At 43.6% G+C, this 12,421-nt stretch overlaps 1 protein-coding gene across 1 annotated transcript in view; it reads left to right on the forward strand.

Moving 5' to 3' along the window:
• The window catches only part of LOC117251027 (dihydropyridine-sensitive L-type skeletal muscle calcium channel subunit alpha-1-like), a 590,852-nt gene that overhangs the window by 114,310 nt on the left and 464,121 nt on the right, over positions 1–12,421 (forward strand). Inside the window, exon 9 of the mRNA XM_078166193.1 lies at positions 12,335–12,416. Within this exon, the coding sequence (XP_078022319.1) occupies positions 12,335–12,416 (82 nt within the window). The remainder of the gene's footprint in view (positions 1–12,334; positions 12,417–12,421) is intronic.

Consider the following 12,421-nt stretch of genomic DNA (forward strand, 5'->3'; position numbering starts at 1 on the left):
GAAAAGACCATTGCATGCAACACCCTAGCTGCCGCTGTTGTCAGAGATGGCCTAATTAATTTGAAATTGGAAAGATTGAATTTGATTGTTCTCGAGATCTTTTTAATGTGGCTTTTGAAGGTGAGGGTTGAATCCAGGGTGACCCCTAGATACTTTAACTCACTGACTAGCTCAAGCTCCTCTCTTCCCAGGAAGACACCAGAGTGTGTAAGATCCTTTGGTTTTTTAGAAAAATATATGCAAACAGTTTTTTTTTTATTTAACAAAAGGCATGATTTTTTGAGCCATTCGTGAATGTGAGTCAATTCCGTTATGAGTATGCGGGCAGCCTCTTGAGTAGTTTTTTCTGATGTTAGTATAACTTGGTTGTCTGCGTACATTTGTATATGGGTGTTTTTGCATACAAGTGGTATGTCATTAATGTAAAGTGAAAAGAGTATTGGTCCGAGGATCGAACCTTGCGGGACCCCCACTGAACATGTGAGAAGAGAGGACTTAACCCCCTCAACAACAACACACTGCTTCCTATTAGTTAAATATGATCTCGTCCACATGGTCGCCTGATCTGAGAAATTAAAAGAAGAGAGTTTGTTTAACAGCACTGCATGATCAACCGTATCAAACGCCCTTTTCAGATCCAGGAATACTGCACCAACACACACTGATTTATCAAGAAACTGTCTAGTTTTCTCCAAAAATAAATTAATCGCTGACTCTGTCGAGTGGTGTTCCCGGAAGCCAAATTGTGCGGGGTGCAACGGAGTATGGCCAAGGTTCAGATGCTCAGTTAGTTGTGTAAGCACACATTTCTCAATTATTTTGGAGGTGATTGGCAGGATGTTAAAAGGCCTACAGTAATTCATGTCTGTCCTGCTTCCAGACTTGAAGATGGGATTAACTATGGCCACCTTCCAAGAGGATGGAAAACCTGAGTGTCATATGGATAAGTTAAAACAAAGAAGACATTGCTGTTTCATTTTCGTGGTCTGCCCTGCAAAATAGTGCCCATAATTCAAAAATGACTTGGCAATCTGAGCAGCGCAGGAGAGGGACGTCAGTAGCCGCTCTTCTTCAGTTCCGTGCTGACCATGGTGCTACCCATCTAATACAGTAGGGGGCGGTGTGCACATTTGATATATGGATGCATCACAGATCATGGCGCTCCCTGAGATTGTGCTTTCTAAACATTATAATTTCCCAAAACTGAATAAATACCACACACAGCAACACAAAACTGCTTTGCTAGCTCAATCATGTTGTAACTAAGATATCTGCTGGAAAAAAATTTTTTCATGGACTGTTCATTGAGTTAAAAGTCTTGAAGAAGAAAATGCAAATAGGTTGATTGATTATTCATTTTATTTATGAGTGAAATAATGCAGCCACGTTCTTAAAATGAAAAAGCATTTCTGCAAATGCATTTTAATTTTCAAATTTTACATTTCAAATTGAATTTTGGTATCTATTTGCTGGGGCATATTTTGAAAATTAAATCTCAAATGACTTTTTCTTTGTCATTTTAATTAAGTAAAAGAATGAGCAGTCTTGAAGAAGAAAATTAAAATGCAAATAGGATGACTGATGATTAATTTTATTTATGAGTCAAATAATGCAGCCACATTCTTAAAATGAAAAAGCATTTCTGCAAATACATTTTAATTTAAATATTAGTCACGATTTGCTTCCACATAAATTCAGATGTTCAGTTAACTGTTTTAGATTTTTCCTGTCTGTCTTACTGTCCCAGTTTATGTTAAAATCACAGAGAATTATGATTTCTTTGTTGTGATCACATGCTTTAAGGATGGCTTTAAATTGATCGTAGAAATCCTTCTTAGCAGTGGGTTTTCTGTACAGGCATAACACAGTAAATGACATCTCCGGAGAAAGTACCATATTTACCCCAACACATTCAATATCAATACCAGAGAGCCAAAAAATTTGTTTACACTTCAGGGTGTTTTTGACATAATAACCCCCAACCCCCCCCCCCCCCCCCCCCATAAGTGGTTTGGGGTTTATACTTGCCATCACATGTGTGTGTTAAAACAATATCCTTCATATCAATTGATCTTGTAGCCAGCGGTTCAGCGGCCGTCTTAGAGGTGCTGTAGCCGAGCCCAGGTGGTACTAGCCCCCCGGCTAACGCCGCTGGTGGAGGAGGCCCCACGGGTGTCAGTTCAGCAGCCGTCTTACACCGCTGGTGAAGGAGGCCCCACTGGTGTTGGTTCAGCAGCCATCTCGTGGATGTCAGGGCCGTGACCTAGCGGTGCTAGCTCCCCGGCTAACACCACTGGTGGAAGAAGCCCTGTCGCCGTTGGTCCAGCAGCCGTCTCGAGGACACTAGGACCGTGACCTTGCGGCGCTAGCCCCCCACTGGTGGAGGAGGCCCCACTGGCATCAGTTCAGCAGCCGTCTCGTGGATGTCAGGGCCGTGACCTAGCAGTGCTAGCTTCCCGGCTAACGCCGCCGGTGAGGAGGCCCCACGGGCGTCGATTCAGCAGCCGTCTTACGCCGCTGGTGAACGAGGCCCCACTGGCGTCAGTTCAGCAGCCATCTCGTGGAAGTCAGGGCCGTGACCTAGCGGTGCTAGCTCCCCGGCTAACACCACTGGTGGAAGAAGCCCCGTCATCGTTGGTCCAGCAGCCGTCTCGAGGACACTAGGACCGTGACCTTGCGGCGCTAGCCCCCCGCTGGTGGAGGAGGCCCCACTGGCGTCGGTTCAGCAGCCGTCTTACGGAAATCAGGGCCGTTACCTAGTGTCGCTAGCCCCCCGGCTAACGCCGCTGGTGAAGGAGGCCCCACTGGCGTCGGTTCAGCAGCTGTGTTGTGGATGTCAGGGCAGGGACTTAGCGGTGCTAGCCCCCCGGCTAACACCACTGGTGGAAGAGGCCCCACAGGCAACCAGAAAGTATGAGTGGGATTAAATGTTAAGTGTCAGTCATGTATGCAGTGTATGGGTGAGTGGAGTGTGCTGTGTGAAAGTGTTGAATGCAGGAGGAAACAATACTTAGTTCCCCATGGCAGGTGGAAACCCAGAACCAAGCCCAAGTCTGAAAGCAGCAAGAGGGAGAATGCCAGTTTAGACAGCCCTTAAATACCCTGGTCCACATATACACACAGGTGAGGCAAATTGGCCTGACGAACTGCCCACAACTTCCACCCAGGGAAGTGAGAAAGCCAGAGAGCAGGCAGAGGGGCAGGCCGTCACACCCCCCTCCTAAAGAATGGTGTCCCACCACTTTATCTTTCCATTCCTCCAACTCTACACCTGTCAGCCACGCTCAGCAACCCGGATCCTAGGAGCAAATTAAGAGAGTAGTGAGAAGGCAGAACTGTAAAACAGCAGAATAGACAATCAGTGAGAACACAAACACAACTAGGGGAACCAAGAAAGGGCATCTGCTATCACATTCTCTGATCCCTTTATATGATGAATATCCAAGTAGTATGGCTGTAAAAACAATTCCCACGGCATCAGCCTCTGATTTTGATTTTGAAGCGACTGCAGGAAAGTCAGTGGGTTATGATCGGTATAAACAACCAGCGAAGTAAGACCAGATCCCAAATATACATCAAAATGTTGCAATGCCCATATTAATGCTAGTGCCTCCTTCTCGATCACAGAGTAATTGAGCTGGTACTTATTAAACTTCCTAGAGAAGAAGGCCACAGGTATTTCAACCCCGTGCTCTCCCGCCTGCTAAAGTACAGCCCCTGCCTCTACATTAGAGGCATCCACCTGCAGGGAAAAAACCTCATCCAACCGGGGGGCGTTGCGCAGGCCAAACGGCATAACAGTGTACTTGTACAGACCAGAAGGTGTAATAAACGCACAAATTTCCTGTGCACGCTTAGACAGGGGGACCTGCCAATAACCTTTTAGGAGGTCAAATTTACTCACATAAGTGGCAGACTCCACCTGATCTATACAATCTTCCACACGGGGAAGAGGAAACACATCTGGTTTTGTAATGTTATTAACTTTACGAAAGTCAGTACATGGTCTATGAGTTTTGTCTGGTTTACCGACCAACAGACATGGTGATGCCCAACTCGAAGAACACGGCTCGGCAATATGATTGTCCAACATATATTGAACCTCTTGATCTAAATGTTTGCGCTTATTTGATGAAACCCGATAAAAGCGCTGCTTTATTGGTGCCGTGTCACCGACATCCACATCGTGCTCAATAAGATGCGTGCTAGAAGGCACATCGGAAAACAGGGCAGGACAGCTTTAATAAGGGCAATCAACTCAGCAGGTTTCTTGTCATCCAAATTTGCCAACATGCAATCCAAATTTTGTAGCGACTCTGATTTTTTCAACCGCCCTTGCAAAACCACATCAGGAGTTGAACTCTTCTCCAGGCTGACTGCTGGAGATGAGCTCAAAACAACTGCAGATGAACAAGCAGAAACATTAGCCATACCACTCCCACTTTCCCCTTTTCCCTCTGTCTGACGTGCATAAAAGGGTTTCAGCAAATTCACATGACACGATCTAGTGGATTTCCTAGAGTTTGGAGTGGCAATGATGTCATTCAGGTCTTAAACTGCTTAGGCTCTGCACACCTGTCATAGAGAGTTTTCATTTTGTGCTGTGATTTTACCAACTTCTCCTTTGCACTTTCAACTGCCAAAAACAGCCTATGCCTGAACCCATTGACATAGTCAAGCAGATTTTGGGGAGGTTCTGTTATCTCCCATCTATCTCTCAAATCAGAGATGGGACCCCGTACCTTATGACCAAACACCAAATCATTGGGGCTAAAACCTGTGCTCTCCTGAACCACTTCTCTGGCTGCCAACAGGAGCCACGGCAACCCCTCCTCCCAGTCACACCCCAGCTCAGTACAATAAGAGCGCAGTAAAGATTTCAGTGTTTGATGAAAACACTCTAGGGCGCCTTGCGATTGCGTATGATAAGCCGAAGCTTTACTGCACTTAATGTGAAGCTGCTGGAGAACTTCTGCGAACATACAAGACGTGAAATTCGAGCCTTGATCACTCTGAATGATTTTTGGTATCCCAAACACAGAAATGAACTGTGTCAACGCTTTTACCACCGACTTAGTAGTTATGGTTCGGAGTGGATACGCTGCTGGATACCTGGTTACTTGGCACATAACAGTCAATAATTATGACCCAGTTTCGAATGAGGCAACGGCCCAACACAGTCAATAATCAAATGTTCAAACGGCTGCTCAACCACAGGAATTGGACAAAGTGGAGCCGGTCTGATTGACTGGTTTGGCTTGCCGGTTAACTGACATGTGCAACACATTTTGATATATGCAGATATATTATGCTTCAGGCGGGGCCAAAAACAGTACCGCAACACCCGGTCATATGTTTGCTTTACACCCGGATGCCCAGCTACATTATCATGACAAGTTTGCAACACCAAATCCCGAAACTTACTCGGCACTACAAACTGAAAAATAGGTTCCCCAACAAGAGCTTCTCTATGAGGCACCCACTTTCTAAACAACAAGCCCCCCTGAAGAAAATAACCGTGAGCAGAGCTACTGATCTCACCAAGTGGAAGCACTTTGTCAAACAGTTCCTTTAAGCTTGAATCATTTTTCTGCTCTGTAATCAACTCAGCTTGTGACATAGACTTAAACTGATCAGGCAAAGTTACACAAACCTCGGCATTTTCCAACTTGCCTCCTTGGTAGTAGGACTCTGCGCATCACCCGCAATGGTCATGGCACGTGTAACGGCACAGGCCGGATACACAACAACAGCATCTGATACACTTTCCAACTGACCTTGACTAGGCATTTTTTAGTGACTATATTAAGAAGAGGACCATCAGCCCACACCCACACCCCAGCAAGACCATTCCCCAGAATTATGTCCACCCCATCCACAGGCAACTCAGGGTGCACCCCCATCTCGACATCTCCATTCACCAAACCTGAAGACTCAGGCTATGCACGGGCACTGGGAACACCAACATCCCCATTCCCTGACCAGCACAACGTCTCCTGTGTCAGTTTCAGATGAAAAGGGTAAAACAGACTCGCGCACAAATGAGCCAACTGCAGCGGTATCACGCAGTATCTTAACTGGCACCTGTTCATCACTACCTGGCATAGACACCAAACCCTCAGAAATAAATGGTTCATAATCCTTCATGCTCTTCTGCTGCATGGGTTCAACCTGCTGCACCTCCACTGCAACTGGGCTGAGCGAATATGCCAAAGCAGCTGGTTTAACCTGTGCATTGGAGAATTTACTTTTTGATTTAAGGATTGGACACTCACTTTTCCAATGCCCATTACCTTTACAGTAATTACATGTCCTACCTACTGCCTGCCTATCTCGCACGCCATGATCACTTTTAGCATAAGAGTCTGATTCACCTTTTTGATGAGAAAAACTCTCCCTGTGCACCTTTGCTGAACCTGATGCACTAAAATTGCTTTTGTGAATTAACACATACTCATCGGCCAACACTGCCGCCTGACCTGGATTATTTGCTTTATGCTCTGTGATGTAAGTGGCCACATTATTAGGTACTGAGTTTTTAAACTGTTCTAATACCACCAAGTCGCACAGCTTCTCAAATGTGTCAACCTCTGATGCTGCACACCAGCGGCCAAAATGGGCAGTTAGGTCTCGCACAAACTCAACATGAGACTGTTTATCTCCTCTTTTCCAACCGCGAAACCGCTGGCGGTACGCCTCAGGCACCAACTCATATGCTTTAAGCACTGCAGACTTAACTCACTTGTAGACTTTACAATCATCAGTGCTCAAAGCGGCATACACCTCCTGGGCTTTACCAGTCAGGACGCATTGTAACATTAACGCTTGATCACCCTCAGGCCATTTCCTGGAATCTGCTATTTGCTCAAATAATGAAAAGAATGAATCAGGGTCTTTTTCATTGAACTTAGGAAGCAGGCGCAAATTACTGATTACATCAAAAGATGCCACTGGTGCACCAGACTGATTCACAGGGCCTTCACCATCAGACGAACGTGGCAATTTACCCTCTTGAATTAAGCTTAACCAGCTCAGTCTTTTGCTTCATCTCTTCCAAAGCCAATTCTTTTTGCTGTTTCATTTTTTTCAAGTTCTACTTGTAGCTGCAATTCATGCTTTTGCTTTAACAACAAAAGTTCCTTTTGCTGCTCAAAACTGAAAACAGTAGCTGCAGAACAAGAAGACTGAGTCCCCACACCAGGTTTAAGAATTCCCCTTTCCAACAAACCTGCTTTCAACCCGACCTTAACAGAGTCCTTTAATTTTCTATCTGCTATCTCAAGCTCATATTTCTCAGCAATTAGCAGAAACTGGTCCTTAGTACACTGATCTAATAGTGCTACTGACGGCAATTCAACAAATTCATCCACTATAGATGCCATGCTACACTGTCTACACAAACTGCCAAAAAGGAAGAAGAGAGAAGAAAAAACAAAAACAAAAAAACAAATCAATCCTGTGGAGTGCTGGAACCACTAACAAAGTCTGGGACAGCCATACCAAAATGGAACCTCCCCATCCCTGACCCCAAAACTATCTTAAATCCCTCCCTAATCTTTGTGTCGATACTGATGGGGGGTATTCAATTCAATTCAATTCAATTTTATTTATAAAGCCCAATATCACAAATCACAATTTGCCTCACAGGGCTTTACAGCATACAACATCCCTCTGTCCTTATGACCCTCGCAGCAGATAAGGAAAAACTCCCCAAAAAAACCCCTTTAACGGGGAAAAAAAATGGTAGAAACCTCAGGAAGAGCAACTGAGGAGGGATCCCTCTTCCAGGACGGACAGACGTGCAATAGATGTCGTACAGAACAGATCAGCATAATAAATTAACAGTAATCCGCATGACACAATGAGACAGAGAGAGAGAGACAGAGAGAGAGATGCAGGTAATGACAGTAGGTTACAACAACATTATTGAAAGTAATAATATTATAGTTATAATTCTGGCTACTGTAGTACGATATGTTGAAAGTATGTATGGCAGTATACATGTGTGACAATAGTCATATGTGTATAATAACAGTAGAAGTATGACTAATGACTAATGATGGCAGCAGCAGCAGGAGGCATCTGGCAGGACCACGGCAGCAGCACAACCACACATGTCACGCTGTCCAGGCACCGCTGCGATATGAGTTAATCTGAGAGACAGTGGAGAACAAAGGCTCCAGAGAAGAAGCCGAGTTAGTGACATCCAGAATGGCCGAGTTAGCAAGATGCAGTAATAGAATACGAGAGAGAGAGAGAGAAGGAGAGAAGGTGCCCGGTGTATTATAGGGGGGTCCTCCGGCAGACTAGGCCTAAGTCAGCCTAACTAGGGGCTGGTACAGGGCAAGCCTGAGCCAGCCCTAACTATAAGCTTTATCAAAGAGGAAAGTCTTAAGTCTAGTCTTAAATGTGGAGACGGTGTCTGCCTCCCGGACCGTAACAGGAAGATGGTTCCACAGGAGAGGAGCCTGATAGCTGAAGGCTCTAGCTCCTGATCTACTTTTGGAGACTTTAGGGACCACGAGTAACCCTGCGTTCTCAGAGCGCAGTGTTCTGGTGGGATAATATGGCACTATGAGCTCACTAAGATATGATGGAGCTTGACCATTTAGAGCTTTATAAGTTAACAGTAGGATTTTAAATTCAATTCTGGATTTTACAGGGAGCCAGTGCAGAGAAGCTAAAACAGGAGAAATATGATCTCGTTTCTTAGTTCCTGTTAGTACACGTGCTGCTGCATTCTGAATTAGCTGGAGAGTTTTTAAGGACTTACTAGAGCTACCTGATAATAGAGAGTTACAGTAATCCAGCCTAGAGGTAACAAAAGCGTGGACCAATTTTTCTGCATCTTTTCAGGTCAGGATAGGCCTAATTTTTGCAATATTACGCAGATGAAAAAATGCAGTCCGTGAGGTTTGTTTTAAATGAGAATTAAAAGACAAATCTTGATCAAATGTTACTCCGAGGTTTCTTACGGTAGTGCTAGAGGCCAGAGCAATGCCATCTAGAGAAACTATGTCATCAGATAAAGAGTCTCTGAGTTGTTTGGGGCCAAGAACAATAACTTCAGTTTTGTCTGAATTTAACATCAGGAAATTGGTGCTCATCCAAGTTTTTATGTCTTTAAGGCAGTTATGGAGTTTAGTTAATTGATTACTTTCTTCTGGCTTCATCGATAAATACAACTGAGTATCATCCGCATAACAATGGAAATTTATAGAGTGATTTCTAATGATGTTACCTAAAGGAAGCATATATAGAGTAAATAGGATTGGTCCGAGCACAGAACCTTGCGGAACTCCAAAACAAACTTTGGTACGTAAGGACGATTCATTATGAACATCAACAAACTGAAAACGATCAGATAAATAAGATTTAAACCAGCTTAGTGCAGAACCTTTTAGGCCAATTAAGTGATCCAGTCTCTGCAGTAGAATTTGATGGTCAATTGTGTCAAACGCCGCACTAAGATCTAATAAAACAAGTACAGAGACAAGTCCTTTGTCTGAAGCAATCAGAAGGTCATTTGTAATTTTAACTAGTGCTGTCTCAGTGCTATGATGCACTCTAAATCCTGACTGAAATTCCTCAAATAAATTATTATCATGGAGAAAATCACACAGCTGGTCTGCGACTACTTTCTCAAGGATCTTTGACATAAAGGGAAGATTAGATATTGGTCTATAGTTGGCTAACACCTCTGGATCCAGGGTGGGCTTTTTTAGTAGAGGTTTAATTACAGCTACCTTCAAAGACTGTGGTACATAGCCTGTTAATAAGGATATATTGATCATATCTAATATATGAGTGTTAACTAAAGGAAAGACCTCCTTAAGTAGCCTAGTTGGGATGGGGTCTAAGAGACACGTTGATGATTTAGATGAAGAAATCACTGCTGTCAATTGTTGAAGAGAAATTGGGGAGAAGCAATCTAAATATATATTAGGTCTTACAGCTGTGTTTGAGGTTAGATAGGTACTATCTGAGGACAGGAGGTCATGAATTTTGCCTCTAATAGTTAGAATTTTGTCATTAAAAAAGCTCATAAAATCATTACTGCTAAGGGCTAAAGGAATACAAGGCTCAATAGAGCTTTGACTCTCAGTCAGCCTGGCTACAGTGCTGAAAAGAAACCTGGGGTTGTTCTTGTTTTCTTCTATTAATGCTGAGTAATAGCTTGCTCTGGCATTGCGGAGGCCCCTCTTATAAGTTTTGAGACTGTCTGTCCAGATTAAACGAGATTCTTCCAGTTTGGTCAATCGCCAATTCCTTTCAAATTTTCGCGATATTTGTTTTAACTTACGGGTTTGAGAGTTATACCAAGGAGCGAACTTTCTTTGCTTTTTTAACTTCTTTTTAAGAGGAGCTACAGAGTCAAGTGTTGTTCGCAGCGAGCCTACGGCGCTATCGACAAAATGATCAAAGTCGGTACAGGAAACCTCTGTTACTGAGGGACTTGGTATTGAATTTAATGACGGAGTAATCTTTTCCTTAAATTTTGCGACAGCACTATCTGATAAACATCTAGTATAGTAACTGTTGCTGAGTGGCGTGTAATCGGGTAAAAAGAAATCAAAAGTAATCAGATAATGATCCGACTTTTAGGTTATCAATTTCAATTCCATATGTCAGAACTAGATCGAGGGTATGGTTAAAACAATGAGTGGGTTCATGTACACCCTGACTGAAGCCAATGGAGTCTAATAATGAGATAAACGCGGTAGCCAGGGAGTCATTATCAACGTCGACATGAATGTTAAAATCGCCTACAATAATAACTTTATCTGATTTAAGAACTAAACTGGATAAAAACTCTGAGAATTCAGATACAAATTCAGAATACGGGCCAGGAGCACGGTACACTATAACAAATAAAAGTGGCTGCGAGGTTTTCCAGGTTGGATGTAAAAGACTAAGAACGAGGCTTTCAAATGAATTATAATCTAGTTTAGGTTTAGGGCTGATTAACACACTAGAGTTAAAAATGGCTGCAACTCCCCCTCCTCGGACGCTGCCTCAAGGAATGTGGGTATTATTATGACTGGGAGGAGTGGATTCATTGAGACTGACATATTCATCTTGACACAGCCAGGTTTCTGTGAGACTGAGTAAATCAATATGATTATCTGATATTAATTCGTTTACTAACACTGCTTTAGATGATAGAGACCTGATATTTAACAGTCCGCATTTAATTCTCCTGTTTTGTCTTTCTGTCACAGAAGAGGTTTTAATTTTTATGAGGTTGTTATGCACAACTCCTCTTTGTTTAATTTTAGATTTAAATAATTTAGGTGGTCGGGGGACAGACATCGTTTGTATAAAGCTATGAAAACTATGGCTGGGTAACTGAACTAGAAGCTCAGAGAGGCGTATAGGACTGTGTCTCCGAGTCCTCATGCACTATAGCCCACTGGGAAGAAAAAGCAACTGTTACCGGCGACCCTTTCTTGCACCATGGATGTGCCCCCAAGACAACTGCTTTCAATTGTTTACCAAATTAACTTAATCAAACAACAGATGAGCCCCCATTTTGTCACAAACCGGGCCAGTTAGTGGCAAAAAGGGAGTCCACACATGAAGTACCAAATCAAAATATAATTTATTAGTAAATCATTTAAGTTGAAAGTAAATAACTGTTAAATCATTTAAGTTGAAATTAGATCAAAATAAACCAAGAAGTATGAGTGGGATTAAACGTTAAGTGTCATTCATGTATGCAGTGTATGGGTGAGTGGAGCGTGCTGTCTGAAAGTGTTAAACGCAGGAGGAAACAATACTTAGTTCCCCATGGCAGGTGGAAACCCAGAACCAAGCCCAAGTCTGGAAGCAGCAAGAGGGAGAATGCCAGTTTAGACAGCCCTTAAATACCCTGGTCCACATACACACACAGGTGAGGCAAATTGGCCTGATGACCTGCCCACAACTTCCACCCAGGGAAGTGAGAAAGCCAGAGAGCAGGCAGAGGGGCAGGCCATCACAATTGCAACTGGTTTCTACAAATTAAATTTAGGGGCGTTACCAGTCGACCCCGTATTCTCTACGTCATCGCGGGGGATCTCATAAAAGCTACAAGCCCGGCCAGGTGACGACAGGGACCTGTCACGGATCGGTCACGGCTCCACCACGGACCAAACGGAAATTTGAAGTGGCTGCATCTGTAACTGATCTAGATCTCATCCAATCTGCTTTGCTTATCTTCTTTTGACACATCTTGTGACAAGTGAGCACAGAATATGTACACTGATTTCAAACATTGATAAAACTGTACTTATGGTGTGTGTGTGTGTGTGTGTGTGTGTGTGTGTGTGTGTATGCACATTTTTTTCATCAGGCCTGCTCACCACTGAAAATGGAGGATCAGAGGCTGGAACTGTCGGCAAAATGGACACAATGCAGCTGATCATCTTTTACTAGTCAG

Source organism: Epinephelus lanceolatus, chromosome 1 (assembly GCF_041903045.1).
Source record: "Epinephelus lanceolatus isolate andai-2023 chromosome 1, ASM4190304v1, whole genome shotgun sequence".
NCBI lineage: Eukaryota > Metazoa > Chordata > Actinopteri > Perciformes > Serranidae > Epinephelus > Epinephelus lanceolatus.